Below are 12,552 nucleotides of genomic sequence, written 5' to 3'. Positions count from 1 at the left end.
CAAGTGAATTCCTGGCAGGAAGGATGGGCACAGGAGGCTCCAGGCCCAGCCCACAAACCAAAGGATGAGAGAGGCCATTCCAAGCCGGGAACAGGCAGCCTCGGTTGATCCTCCTGGGCCTCAAGTGTCCCAAACTGTCCCAAATCTTGGCCTCAGGGTGCCTCCCCTTCGATCTTTGCACCAACAAGGGGTTTCCAAGCCCAACTGGAGGGCTTCCTCACTCTCAACCCAAACAGCACAAACAAAAAACCAGAAAAAAAAAAAAATCATGTCTTTATTGTCTGATTAATAAACTGGCTTGGTAGGGGAAGAGGAATGGGGGGAACAGCTAGCTTTGATTAGTCGGAAACTCCTGTTAACTGTGTACAAAATGAATGTTATAAAAATCAGGTACAAAACAGGATCAACAAAGCAGCAGCCCTGTGGAGGGCTCAAGGTACCCGGGAGGCTGAGAAACGGGCCCAACGTGGCCTCAGGGGTGAGGCCGAAGGACTGGGGCCTGGGGGCTGCACCCCTCCCCTCTGCTCCTTCACCTCGGGACACACAGGCTCTCCTCCCTCCCTGATTACAAATCACTACAAAACTGCCCTCAAAAGGGCACAAACACCAAGGCCAAGGCACTACCAGAAATGAAATGGGTCCGGAGCCCCGCGCCAAGCTCCCCCTTCCCCAGCAGCCGGAGCCTGGAGGAGGGGTGCCCTGTTCCCCACGCCCAGCAGGGTGGGCACGCACAGAATTCCGCCGCTGGGGAGGGGCTCCGCCCACCAGACAGGCGGCGGCCTGGGAGCCCTGAGCAAACACAGCCGGGGCTTTGGTCAGTGCCGAATGTGGAGAGAGGGGCCACAGTCCTATCCGGCCCGCACGACGTGGCCTGGGCAGAGCTGTCCTGTCACGGTCCTTCTGGAGCTGCCGCCCCAGGCCACGGCCCTAATTGGGGTAGCACATGCAGCACCCCGTGCCTGCTGCCTCCACGCTGGGTTTGGTGCCGGGGCCCAGGAGTCCATCGGTGACAGAGTGCTCCATGATGATGTCCTCCACCCGGGTGATGTACAGGAATGTCAGCAGCACCCCCAGGAACTGAGGAGAAAGGGCAGGGCGGGTGAGAGCCCGCTGGCCATCTGGGTGGCCCTCTCCGGCAGTCCCTAGCCCCCACTACCCCAATGGCCCCAGCCCGGGCCCTCCTCTGCCCCCGCCAGGAAATCCCAGGGACCCTCCATTCTGTGATTCCTATTTCCCCCCCCAGCGATGCCACTCACTTTCTAGGCCATTCACCCCCTCCTTCCAGCCCTCCAGCCATCCCAGGGTGAGCCCAGGTGGCTGGTCCAAGAGCCCTCTTCACCGCAGCCCTTTGTGCCTACTCTGCACTCTGCAATCACCAAGCCACACATCATCTGAAGCCACAGCCTGCCCACCCCATCCCCACCTCTAGCTCCCCTCCCTGGTGGAGGGGGGACCAGCACACCTGAGGCAGCAGGATGCCTAGCAGGAGGCCCGCCATGATGGTGTAGTTGTCCATGAACCAGATGAGCACGGCGTTGGTGCAGCCCCGCACGTAGATGACATTCTGCACGCTGAGGCGCTGCCGGGGAGGAGTCTGGCTGAGCACTCGCCTGGCAGCCCTGGTCCCAACTCTGCCACTCACCCCAGGTCCAGGCGAGTCCCTCAGCCTCTCTGGGCCTCAGTTTCTCGTACACAATGTGATGAGAAGGTGGCTCTAGATCACTGGGTCTCAGCAGGCGGTACCGTTCCCTAGAGAGCACTGCGGACGTTGTGGTGGCACTTCTGGGTATCACTGCGATTGGGGTTGGGGGCTGAGGGGCTGTAGAGCTCAGGGCAATCCTACTCCGTGGACAACTTCCCAGACTACCTGCCTCTTAGATGTCCCCTGGGCATCTGGATGGGTGAAAACCCATCCATAATTATCTGAGCCCGAAGCCTAACTCCAGGGACATAAAAACCAAAGTGTTTTCTGCATGTTTTTACTACGCACTGAATTCTGTAGAAAGAATATTAGATAAACTAAGGAATTATTATACTTTATTTTGTTTGCGACTTCATCAAGCATTGTTCACCGTTTTGAAAAACCATGTCAATGGCAAAAATACGCCCATGGTAATGCAAGTGGTCCACACAACACCCCTCCCAAGTATCAGAAGCCCCTGGCAGTGTAAACACCCAACCACTTCGCTTTTTCTGTCTAGTGCCTGAGCATGTACATGTTGAAACATGGTATATGGTTGTAAATTGTTTTATCTTACTTCTCCTTTTATCTCAAATCATTATGTTACTTGTTTTGGAATTACGTGTGTAGGTAGGTTATATTATCTGTGAATTTCATTTTGGAATAATAAATAGGGCATTACCAAGTGTTTAATATAAAAACTGGCCATTGGGTTTGATGGCTGGAGAACCACTGCTGGTCTGTGGCTCTGCATGTTAAACGTGTGTCAGAATCACCTGCTGGCGCCACCCCAAGAATGCCCGTTTCTAACGGGTTCCCGGGGCGGGGGGCTGGGGGGAAGGCGCTGCTGTTGCTGCTGGTCTGGGGACCTCACTTTGAGAACCACTGCTCAGAGGCATCTCAAGTCGCCATTATTTTTAGCTCCCTTCTCGGCACCACCCCAGCTTGTCTCCAAGTCCAGGAGAAATGCCCAGGAAGCTGAGCCAGGAGGGACCTTCCAGAGGCTCTCTTCCTCAAGGGACCCCTGGGTCCCAGGCTGAGGAAGCCAGTGTGTGTCGCCTGCAAAGGGGCAGCTCCAAGGGCAGAGGCAGGCTGCTGCTGAGCGCGGCCAGGCACAGGGACATGCTGGGGGCACTGGCAAGGGCACGGTGGCCTCGGTGGCCTCACACTTTAGGTGCTCGGCACACCCTGGCAGCCAGCCTTTCCCAGCCTGGGGGGATTCTTGGCTCCCCGAGTCCTCCTATTCTGGGTAGGGCAGAAAACCTGGGCACTCCCTGGCTCCTTTTCACAGCCAGGAATGTTGGGAAATCTCAGCAGCGAGGAGCCTCACCCCTGGTAGCCCCTCTGATCACCCTGGAGATGGGACAAGAAGGGCAACCTTTCTGGAGGAAAGAGATTTCAAAGACGTTACCTCCTTGTCAATAGTTCTGTAGCCACACATGGTGTTGACAACTTCTGTCTGAAACAGAAATGTGTATTAGCTAACACTTACATAGTGTTTACTGTAGAAGACATGTATTCCCCCGACCCCCATTTTATAGTGCGCAGAGAGTTGCACTGTCCAGTATGGATGGAGCTGAGATTCCCAGCCCGGCAGCCTGGCTCAAGTCTGCATCTTAACCTCCCGCCTCCAAGAAATGCACAGGGAGGACAGGCGGGGAGGCCAGTTCCGCGGCGCTTCGGTGGGAGGCTCACTGCCCCACCCGCGGCAGCCTAGGAACCCAGAGGAAAGGGCACTGCCCCAGGCTCCCCCACTGCAGCCGCCCCGGAGCTCAAGCTTTGCTGATATGATTATGCGTTGTCTGAGGTCAGGGCTGGGCCACTCCCACTACGCTGGCTCTTATGAAAGAAAATCCCAGACCACGGCCAGGGCCCCGGCCAGCTGGGGTTCACCTGAGGGCAAAGCCAGGCCTCTGACCACACTTCCCTGCTCCTGCAGACAGCCACCCACCAGTGGAAGGGCCGCCCAGCCTCCTTCCTGGGAAGAGAGCTGCTCTCAGGAACTCCCAGCGGCTGACTCATCTAGGTGCAGGGGAAGCTGTGGTCGGCCCTAGACCCATCAAATCTCTTCCCAGCAGACCTATATCACAGGACTGGCAGGGGCACTTCCCATCACTGCCTGAGCCCTTGTGTAGTTTCCTCTATTTTCTAGAAGGTGAGAGAAAGCTCGATGTCCCGGTCCCATCCCTTCACATCTAAGTGAAAGCTGCCGTGGGACCAGGGTGCCACAGGTTCCAGCAGTAATGCAGGACAGCAGAGTGGCCAGTGTGGTCTCTGGCATCACGTTACCTGGTCCAGGTCCTGCTCTGCCACTTAGGAGCTCTGTGACCAACCTTAGGTGGGCTGCTGAGGGACTGGCACATGCAGGCACTCAGTAAGGATTTGTTGAATGAATGAATGAATGAATGAATGAATGAATAGCTTCCCTGGTCTCTTTCATAAAGCAATGGTGATCTGAGAATGTACCCCACGGGGCTGTTTTGAATATAAAGTGAGATATACACATAAAGGGCTTATCCCAGGGCTGGGCACATGGCAGAACACAGACAAGGTGGCTGGAGTGACTTTGGACACGATCCCAGCCCCTGGAAGGCAAGGAGGGTTGTCTACTCTTTCCAAAAGAGTGGGTTGAACCTCAGACGTCATCTAGATCAGTCTAAATGTCAGGGCCTGATGTGTGGGCAAAATAACCTCCCTCAGTCTAGACTGTCCCCCAGGCGCCCTCAGACCCCAAAACACCGAGCATCCACTTCATGTCGGTTGGCATTCGTGGCCCCTCCAGGCCAAGAACATGACCCCCAGGGAGAAGGTCAGGCCTGGGGAGCAAGTGCTCGAGGGCATGATGGGAGCAGGTGCTTCCTACCCCATTTGTTCATTCATTCAGTCATTACTGAACAAATACTGAGCGCTCATTATGTACCATTCTCTGTTCTAGGCGTTGGGAATATAGAAGAACAAAAAAGGGTCCTTGCCTTCATGGAACTTTTATTCTAGGGAGGGAGATGGACAATGAACATAATAAATAAGTAAACTATATGGTATGTAAGAAGGTGACAAGAATAAACTTACTCTTCAGTGTGCTTCCAGCCCTGGAGGTAGAACCACAGCTCCTGCCCTCAGGGAACAGACATGCAGCAGCAGAGGCCTCCCTAACCCTAGAGCCCAGAACTCTTCTCTAGGCCCTGGGGTGACGCACCTAGATATCTATGCAAACATTAATTCTGGGTGGCTTTTTAATGAGATTAACATTTAAATCAGTAGCCTGAGTAAAGCAGATTGCCCTCCCTAACGTGGGTGGGCCTCATCCAACCAGTCAATGGCCTGAATAGAACAAAAGGGCTGCCCTTCCCCCGAGTAAGGGAGAACTCTTCCTGCCTGACTTCAGACCTGAACCGAAACATTGGGTCTTCCTGGGCCTTGAGCCTGCCAGCCTTAAAACAGGAACTACACCATCAGCTCTCCTGGTTCTCAGGCCTGTGCACTCAGACTGGAACTAAACCATTGGCTCTCGCTTGCCGACTCACCCTGCAGATCTTGGGACTTGCCTGCCTCCATAATTCTGTGAGTCAGTTTCCTATAATAAATCTCTTTACACACACACACACATCCTACTTGTTCTGTTTCTCTGCTGAACAAGCCAGTAAGTCCCTTCCGGGTGGGACACTCCTCATGTAATGCCTGGTGCATGTGGAGGTACGAAGACCTGTTCCCCTTGCCCCAGTATGGGACAACTCTGAAGGATCATCCCAGGACATTCCCGGAGAGGCAGCTGAGGCCCCCATTGAGCCTGCATCATTGCTCAGCCTCTCCCTCTGCCCAGCCCAGCTTCCGTCACATCCCTTACAGGTGTCAGTCCTGAGCGCACCTCCTACTAAGCCTCCTGCGCACTAACCAGCATGTCAGAGCCCACTTCCCGGACAGCCTTAGCTGTGACACCTGGACCACTGCACTAGCCCCTAACCAGACTCCCCACGTCACCTCTGCTCCCACAGCAGACAGGAGGGTGGTCCTGGTAAAGCCTAAGTAAGATCTGCTACTCAGCTACTAAAGCCCTGTCACTTGACTGCTTGTCATTCAAGGGAACCTAAGTCCTGACCATGGCCATCAGGGCACCCATGACCTCCCTGACTTTGTCTGCCACTCTCTTCCCCCACACTCACTCTGCTCCAGCCACACTGGTCTCTGCACTGTTTCTCAAACTCACCAGGGCAACTCCCACCTCAGGGCCTTTGCACTTGCTGTTCTGCCAGGAATCCCCATCCCCAGATACACATGGCTCACTCCCTCACTTCCTTCAGAGTTTTACTGAGAACCTACCTTCTCAGTATCTAAAATTGCAATCCTCCATGCCCCTGCTTTATTTTTCTCCTTAGCATTTATCATCTTCTAGCATACTATCTCTTTTACTTATTTATTTTGCTTGTCAGTTTTACCCACTAGAAAGAATGTCAGCTCCATGCAGGCAAAAGTTCTCTGTGTGTTTTCTGTATCCTCAGAATGTAGAACCACATCTGGCAGGTCCTCAATAAATACTTGTTGAATGAATGAATGAATACGAGTTGGGCTTCCACATCTCAGCCTGGACCTTCAGGTGCCACTGCCTTGGGTGATGAAGTTCAGGGTCACCCCCCGTAGGCCTCCCTAAAAAACCCGGGCTCTTCCCCAGCACTCCGCTTGCACAGCAAGCTACCCTAAAATGGCAGCTACAATTTCCAAACCAAGCCTCCCCTCCTGGCCCAGCCTTTTTAGGGCTAACGCACTTGGCACTGGCTCCCTGACTCACTGGGTGAGGCCCCCACCCCTACCAGCAGCTGCTCGGTTTACAGAATCTGGAAGTGGGCACAGAATGGTGGAGCATCAGAAGAGAAATTTTCCATGACTCTTCAGGGTGTAATTGCAAAGCTCTCTGCCTCATTCCAACCCAGAAACCATGCAGTTTTTGGACACATTAGTCAAACAGAGGATTGACCAAGCCTCTCATTTATTAGCAGTGACAGCACAGGGCAGCCTCCCAAGTGGCCAAGGAGGCAATAGAGCTGCGAGGATCCCACTGGGGAGAGGCGGAGGCTGACGATTACATCACCAGACCCCTTCCAAATGCCCTGTTGCTGATGGTCACCAGGACGTCAAGCCCAAAGTCCACCAGCAGTGCCCAAAGTTCAGGCCCTGCTCTGGTCCTCTCGCTACAGCTGTCAAGCCGGCCTCCCTGCTAAGCCCCCCGGCCTGGACCCTCTCCTACTCCTCGCCTGGCTTGCACAGGAGTCCAGGGTGCAGCTCTGACGATGGCTGCCTGAATTTCATCCCAGCCCCATCAACCTTGGGCAAAGCACCTAACCTTTTGGTTCCTCAATTTTCTCATCTGTACAGTGGGTGAAATAACGGTACCTACCTCACCGGGTTGTTGAAAAGACTAAATGAGTTAATACAACTAAAGAACCTAGAAAAGGCCAGCACATGGTAAGTGCTCAGTAGATGTTAACGACCGCTACTAATAAGACAAGACTTCCCCGCCCCCCCTCTCAGATTCACCCCCTTTAGTAGCCCTCGAGGCTCAGGAAGCCTCGACAATGACCACCACCTCCTGCCTGCCGCACCCAACCATCCCCACCACCCCTGTCCTGAAAGGTGAGAGAAGCGTTTGACCAGCCGGGAACCCCCAGGAGCAGTGGGTACCGTGTTTCTGAAGCAGCAGGTGTAGGGCACCCCGCAGGCCAGGGGTCCGGGGGCATTGCAGTCGTGGTACTGGTTTTTGCTCCAATCTCGGTAGTCTTCTCCGCCACAGCACTTAAACTGAGGGAGGAAGCAAGCGGGGAAGAGAGCTGCCATCACCGCCGGGGCCCCAGGCAGACGGCAGGGAGGGGCCCTGCCAGGGGATGGACGATGTGATTTATGATGGGGGTCACCCTGGTAGGGGGAGCTACAGGGAGCAAATGAGGCATCCGTTGTTGGGTCAGAGCTCGCCAAAAGCGGCATGGCTGCCCAGTAGGTACTGAGCACCCCGTCACTGGAGAGGCATGCAAAGCCAAGGCTGGGTAGCCTTTTGGTGGGATAGCGGGGTGGTGACTAAACACTGGAGGGAACATCCTTCCTTGACAACCAGACTCCATCTTCACATCCCCAGGGCAGGCGCTCAACCCGAGGAGCTGGCCTTTAAGGTCCCAGAGACTAGGATTCTAGGGAAGCCCCACAACCCAGGGGTCCCTGAACCACACTGACCTTCTCCTCACCTGCCCCAGCTCTGCCTGTCCTGCCCTTAGCAAAGGGGCACACACCTCACACCCTGGCCTGGGCTCAGGACTGAAGCGATGGCACAGCTGGCATCATTTTCCCCTTAGCTTAGCCCCTCCCTGCATCTCCCCCTATACAGATGCCAACGCCTGGGGGAAGCAGTTACTCCACTGAGATGCTGGTGTGTGCCGGGCATTGTTCTGTGTGCCAGAGAGACAAGGGGGAGCAAAAGCGCCACAGCCCTGCCCATATGGGACACATCTGCAGAGGGAGACAGAGAGGAATCACCGTTGTGAAAAGGGCAGTGAGGTAGTGCTGGGTACCGGGGATACGGCAAACAGGGGAAGGAGCAGGGAGCTCGGGAAAGGCCTGAGGAGATGTCATTTAATCTGAAACGTGAACAACAGGAAAAAGCCAGTCAAGACATGCAAAGTCCCCATGCAGAGACGAGGTAGTTATATTTCAGCAGCAGGCATGTCTGGAGCAGAGCCAGCAAGAATGGAGGACATGAGGCCAGACCATGAAAGCCTTGTCAGCCAGAACAAGCAGGGAGCTGGCATGATATTCTGAGTGATGGAAAGTCACTGCAGGGTTTAACCAGGGGAGTGATATGGTCCAAGGTCTTAGTAAAAACACAAAGCAGATACCCTTTCAGAGTCCTCATAGAGATTTTTAGGTTATCAGTTTGAGGGATCTGGAAGTGCCTCTTTGGGGTACAGTGCAAAGGGCATTTGCTTTGCCATCAGACAGGCCAGAGTCCAAATCCTCACACTACCACTCCATGCTGTGTGACTTTGGGCAAGTCAATGAGCCTCTCTGGGCCTCAGACCCTCAACTGTAAAGCAGGAAAAGCAATGCCAGCTTTGCACAGCTGAGCTGAGAATTACAAAGGGAAGCCATGCATGAGGCATTCAGCACCAAGCAGGGTGCCCAATGAGCATGAGTCATCCCGCCATTCCACCCTGGAAGAAATGAAAATTGCAAGCCAGCTGAAGATTGGTTCCAATAAAAGCATTTTGCTCCACTTGATGGCCAGAGCTGCCAGGCACATCCCTGGCAAAGAAGGGCCTCCCAGAGGCTGCACCCGTTGTGACTACATCGAAGGCCTGAGCCAAGGGTGTGGCCACTACGGGTGGCCCTGGGTGCGGTGAGATGTTGGTCCCCACTGAGGGCTAGCACGGGGATCAGGCCAGCTGACGCCCCCAAGGTCATGTCCAAAGAAGCGCTGCCAGGGCTGAGTGGGCCCTCGGCCCTCAAACTCTGCTTGTCCTCACCTAGTAGGACGTGAGGATGACGATCACTGCAGCTGACACTGACTTGAGTCTCATCACTTGCCTGGCACTGCTCTAAGCACCTCTGAAACAGGTCAAGGCAATCTCACAATGACGCCAAGAGGAAGGGACCATTAGTATCCCCTTGAGGCAGATGAGGAAGCTGAGGCTCAGGACTCAGTGAGATTGATGTGTAGAAGCCCCCGAGGGCAGCAGCTTGCCCTGCAACTGCTATTATTATTACACCCACAGATTTGGGTGGACCTTGGGAAGAGGGATGACATCCCCAAATGACAATCATCACATTCAAAGAAGTGTCATCGAGGAAAAGGAGAAGTCTTGTTCTGTTCCCCCCTGCAGGGGGAAATGGAATCGGGGAAGAGCTCTCTCCCCGTCGGGGCTGTCCTTGACTTGGCAAGGCAGTGAGCTCTCCGTCACTAAAGGGTCTTGGCAGAGGGAACTTTGGACTGGGTGGCTTGGAGGTCACTCCCACCTCAAAGAAGGAGGATCTTTACCCACTGGAGAGGTGCACCCTGAGACACTGCCAGGTCGCTTGTAGCTACCCCTGACCTTGTTCTTTTTTTTTTTCCAGGAGGGGAGGGTCCGTGTACCTGGAGAGGAACAGGTAGGGCAAGTATATTGTGGGCGAAGCACACGGGTAGAGAGCTGGTTGAGAAGGTCAGGCCCTGGCATCCCTACCCTTGGCGGCCGTCCATGGCCCACCCTTGCCTCCCAACTTGGCCAGCCACCTGCTTTGGGAATGGATAAGCCATGTGACCCTCACCCCCACCCTCTCGAGCAGGGTCCCCAGTAGGGGACAAAGGGCATGGGAGGCAGAGGTCTGACCCAAAGCGCCTGGCTCACCTCCTTCTGAACAAAGTCCATGATGTTTTTGAAGTCCAGATCGTCATAGTAGTTCTCGATTCCTCTTCGAATGTTGTCATTCAGAAAGTCGATGGTCTATTTAGACAGAGAAATTACAAAGGAAGAAGAGCACACATCCCCAGAGTCCCACCCGAGATTTCCCAAAAGTTGGGATTGAACCAGAGTGCCCACATGCCCAGCTGGCCCCTGCCCCTACCTGCACAAAGCACCCCTTCCATGCCCCCAGTGCCCATCGGATGCAGGAATGGTGCACCCCATTCCTTTACAGATCAAACAACCCACCCAGGCCAGGGCTGGGACTCAGCTGCCCAAGTTCCTGGCCTGGTGCTCCTTCTACTGCCAAAGACAGGCCTGTGCTGGAACCTTCCCTTTGCCCTCCAGGCCTCCTCTCCACTCTTCTCTCCTATCCAAGCTCTTGTTTTACAGATTAGGAGGCCCAGAGAGGGAGCTTGATTCTCCCCAGATCACCGAGCAGGTCTCAACTCTGGTTAGGGGCCCGGCCAGGACTGGAAACCAGGTCTCCTGACTCTCCTCCAGGCCCCTCTCTGTCACTGCAGGGAGATGACAGGGCCCACCTCCCTCTCGGGCTGGGACAATCCCCACCGGGAAGGGCGCTGGCAGGCCGCCCTCTCCCAGTCACACTGGGCCTTCTGGATCAACAGCCCGGCTGTTGTACTGGGATCCAGGAGCACAAAAGGCCCCACAGCAGGAAGGGATGGGGCGGGAGCGTGGGCAGCCCAGCTCCACACTCGCAGCGACAATCAGGGCTTTCAGAGCAGGGAGGCCCGTGTATCATCAGAGATTGTGCTGGCACAAAGGGTGCATTCTCAGCTCTGGAGCCGGACGATTCCCAGGGGAGGCGCCCTCAGGGTACACGGGGACAACAGGGCCCTGGGTTCCAGGCCCCAGCCTGGGACTGCAGGCCCCATCACAGCTACTCCTCCTCTCTGGGCCTCAGTTTCCCACTTGTGAACCAACCCCGCAGGCCTATGTTTAAGACACCTTCGAGCTCTGAAGCTCAAACACTAGGCTGCGAGGGGCTGTCAAGCCTCATGGTCAAGAACACTCCCTGCAGCCACGCAGGCCTCAGGCACTTCATTCAACTTCCGGGCCTCCATTTCTTCCTCTACAGAATGGGGGCTGGGGGTGGGGGAGAATCCTCTGCCTGGGAGGGGTTGGAGATTCAAATAAACTAAATCTACAAAAGTGCTCAGCAGGATGCCAGGCACATAGTAAGTCCTGCTGTTATTATGATAGGTCCTTCTTTTTCCAGGAGACACATACCCTATGGTACCACTTCATACCCATTACGTCATCAGTGGAAAATGGCTGATCCCAGAAGAAATTAAGGCCCTAAGTCTTGTCCAAGAGCTAGGCCCTAGCCTGGGGCCCCTCACAAACACCCTGCAGCCCAAAGAGGTGATGTGACGTGTCCAAGGTCACCCTGCTGATCACTGGCAGAGAGATGCTGGAACCAAAGCGTCAACTCCCGGCCTGATACACTTTAAGAAGCCAAGATAAGTTTATGTATAACTGATTCACTTTGCTTTACACCAGAAACTAACACAACATTGTAAATCAACTATATACTCCAATAAAAATTAAAAACAAAAACAAAAACTCTGTGTGGGGATAGGTTATCCAAGGTAACTCCTCTGTAAAATGAGAAACAATATTAACAATCTTAGACTCATAAAAGATCATGTGTTACCAGTTATTAAAGTTAATATGGAAAACAGAAAAAAAAAAAAAAAATAGAAGCCAAGATAAGAACCCAAGGTTCAGATTGCGGCCATCTCCCCAAACCATCTCCAGTATCAAAAAGAGAGGAATGAAGGATGTGACAGCCACCTTCTTCCTGAAATTCACACACTGCCTCAAAGCCAGGGTGACAAAGGAGACTGGCTCAGGGAAACCTATCTCTGTGGCCAGAAGGAAAACCCTCTGCTGATGATAATCAGCCGCTCAGGAGAAGACCTGGGAGCTGCAGGCCTCGGGAGGCACAGGGCCAGCCCCCTTCCCATGCTGGCTCTGCAGTCACCAGCCCTCAGCCCTGCCCAGGTCTGGCACTGGATCCCAGGGCAGGGGCTCAGTGGAAGAGCTGCTTGCTGGCCACTCGACCTGGGCAGAGCAGGAAGCTGCCTGGCCTCAGGCCACCCTTCCCAGAGGCCCCCAGGTCCTGCAGCCTTTCCGACCTTGGGTACCTGCTCCTCTGGGTGACGAAGGGACAGGCCAGCCAGCTGGAGCATGGTTGGGGGTGTCGAAGAAAACAGGACACCAGGCAGGATCAGTCTGTCACCCAGGGTAGGGCAAAGGAATGAGCTCGCAGCATTAAATGGCATGGTGTAAGGGGCCCTTGGCTGAACTGAGGTGCAGGGGCTGATGTCCAAGGTCAGGGACATGTCTAGGGCCACACTCATGGGAGGCGGGGTGGCTTCCTTCCACTCTCAAGGCACTGCAGACCGTCCAGGTCCACCTACCCCAGCC

The 12,552-nt window shown here is 54.7% G+C and overlaps 1 protein-coding gene across 1 annotated transcript in view; it reads right to left on the bottom strand.

The window, feature by feature from the left end:
• Window positions 1-262: 262 nt before the first annotated feature.
• Window positions 263-12,552, bottom strand: part of TSPAN15 (tetraspanin 15) — a 49,440-nt gene continuing 37,150 nt past the window's right edge. Inside the window, exons 4-8 of the mRNA XM_068547722.1 lie at window positions 10,045-10,140; window positions 7,355-7,471; window positions 3,093-3,140; window positions 1,463-1,579; window positions 263-1,077 (exon numbers count right to left, since the gene is read on the bottom strand). Of these exons, the coding sequence (XP_068403823.1) occupies window positions 928-1,077; window positions 1,463-1,579; window positions 3,093-3,140; window positions 7,355-7,471; window positions 10,045-10,140 (528 nt within the window). The 3' untranslated portion in view covers window positions 263-927. The remainder of the gene's footprint in view (window positions 1,078-1,462; window positions 1,580-3,092; window positions 3,141-7,354; window positions 7,472-10,044; window positions 10,141-12,552) is intronic.

Source organism: Eschrichtius robustus, chromosome 7 (assembly GCF_028021215.1).
Source record: "Eschrichtius robustus isolate mEscRob2 chromosome 7, mEscRob2.pri, whole genome shotgun sequence".
NCBI lineage: Eukaryota > Metazoa > Chordata > Mammalia > Artiodactyla > Eschrichtiidae > Eschrichtius > Eschrichtius robustus.
The sequence above is the reverse complement of the archived record's forward strand: the minus strand, read 5'-3'. Positions and strand labels throughout refer to the sequence as shown.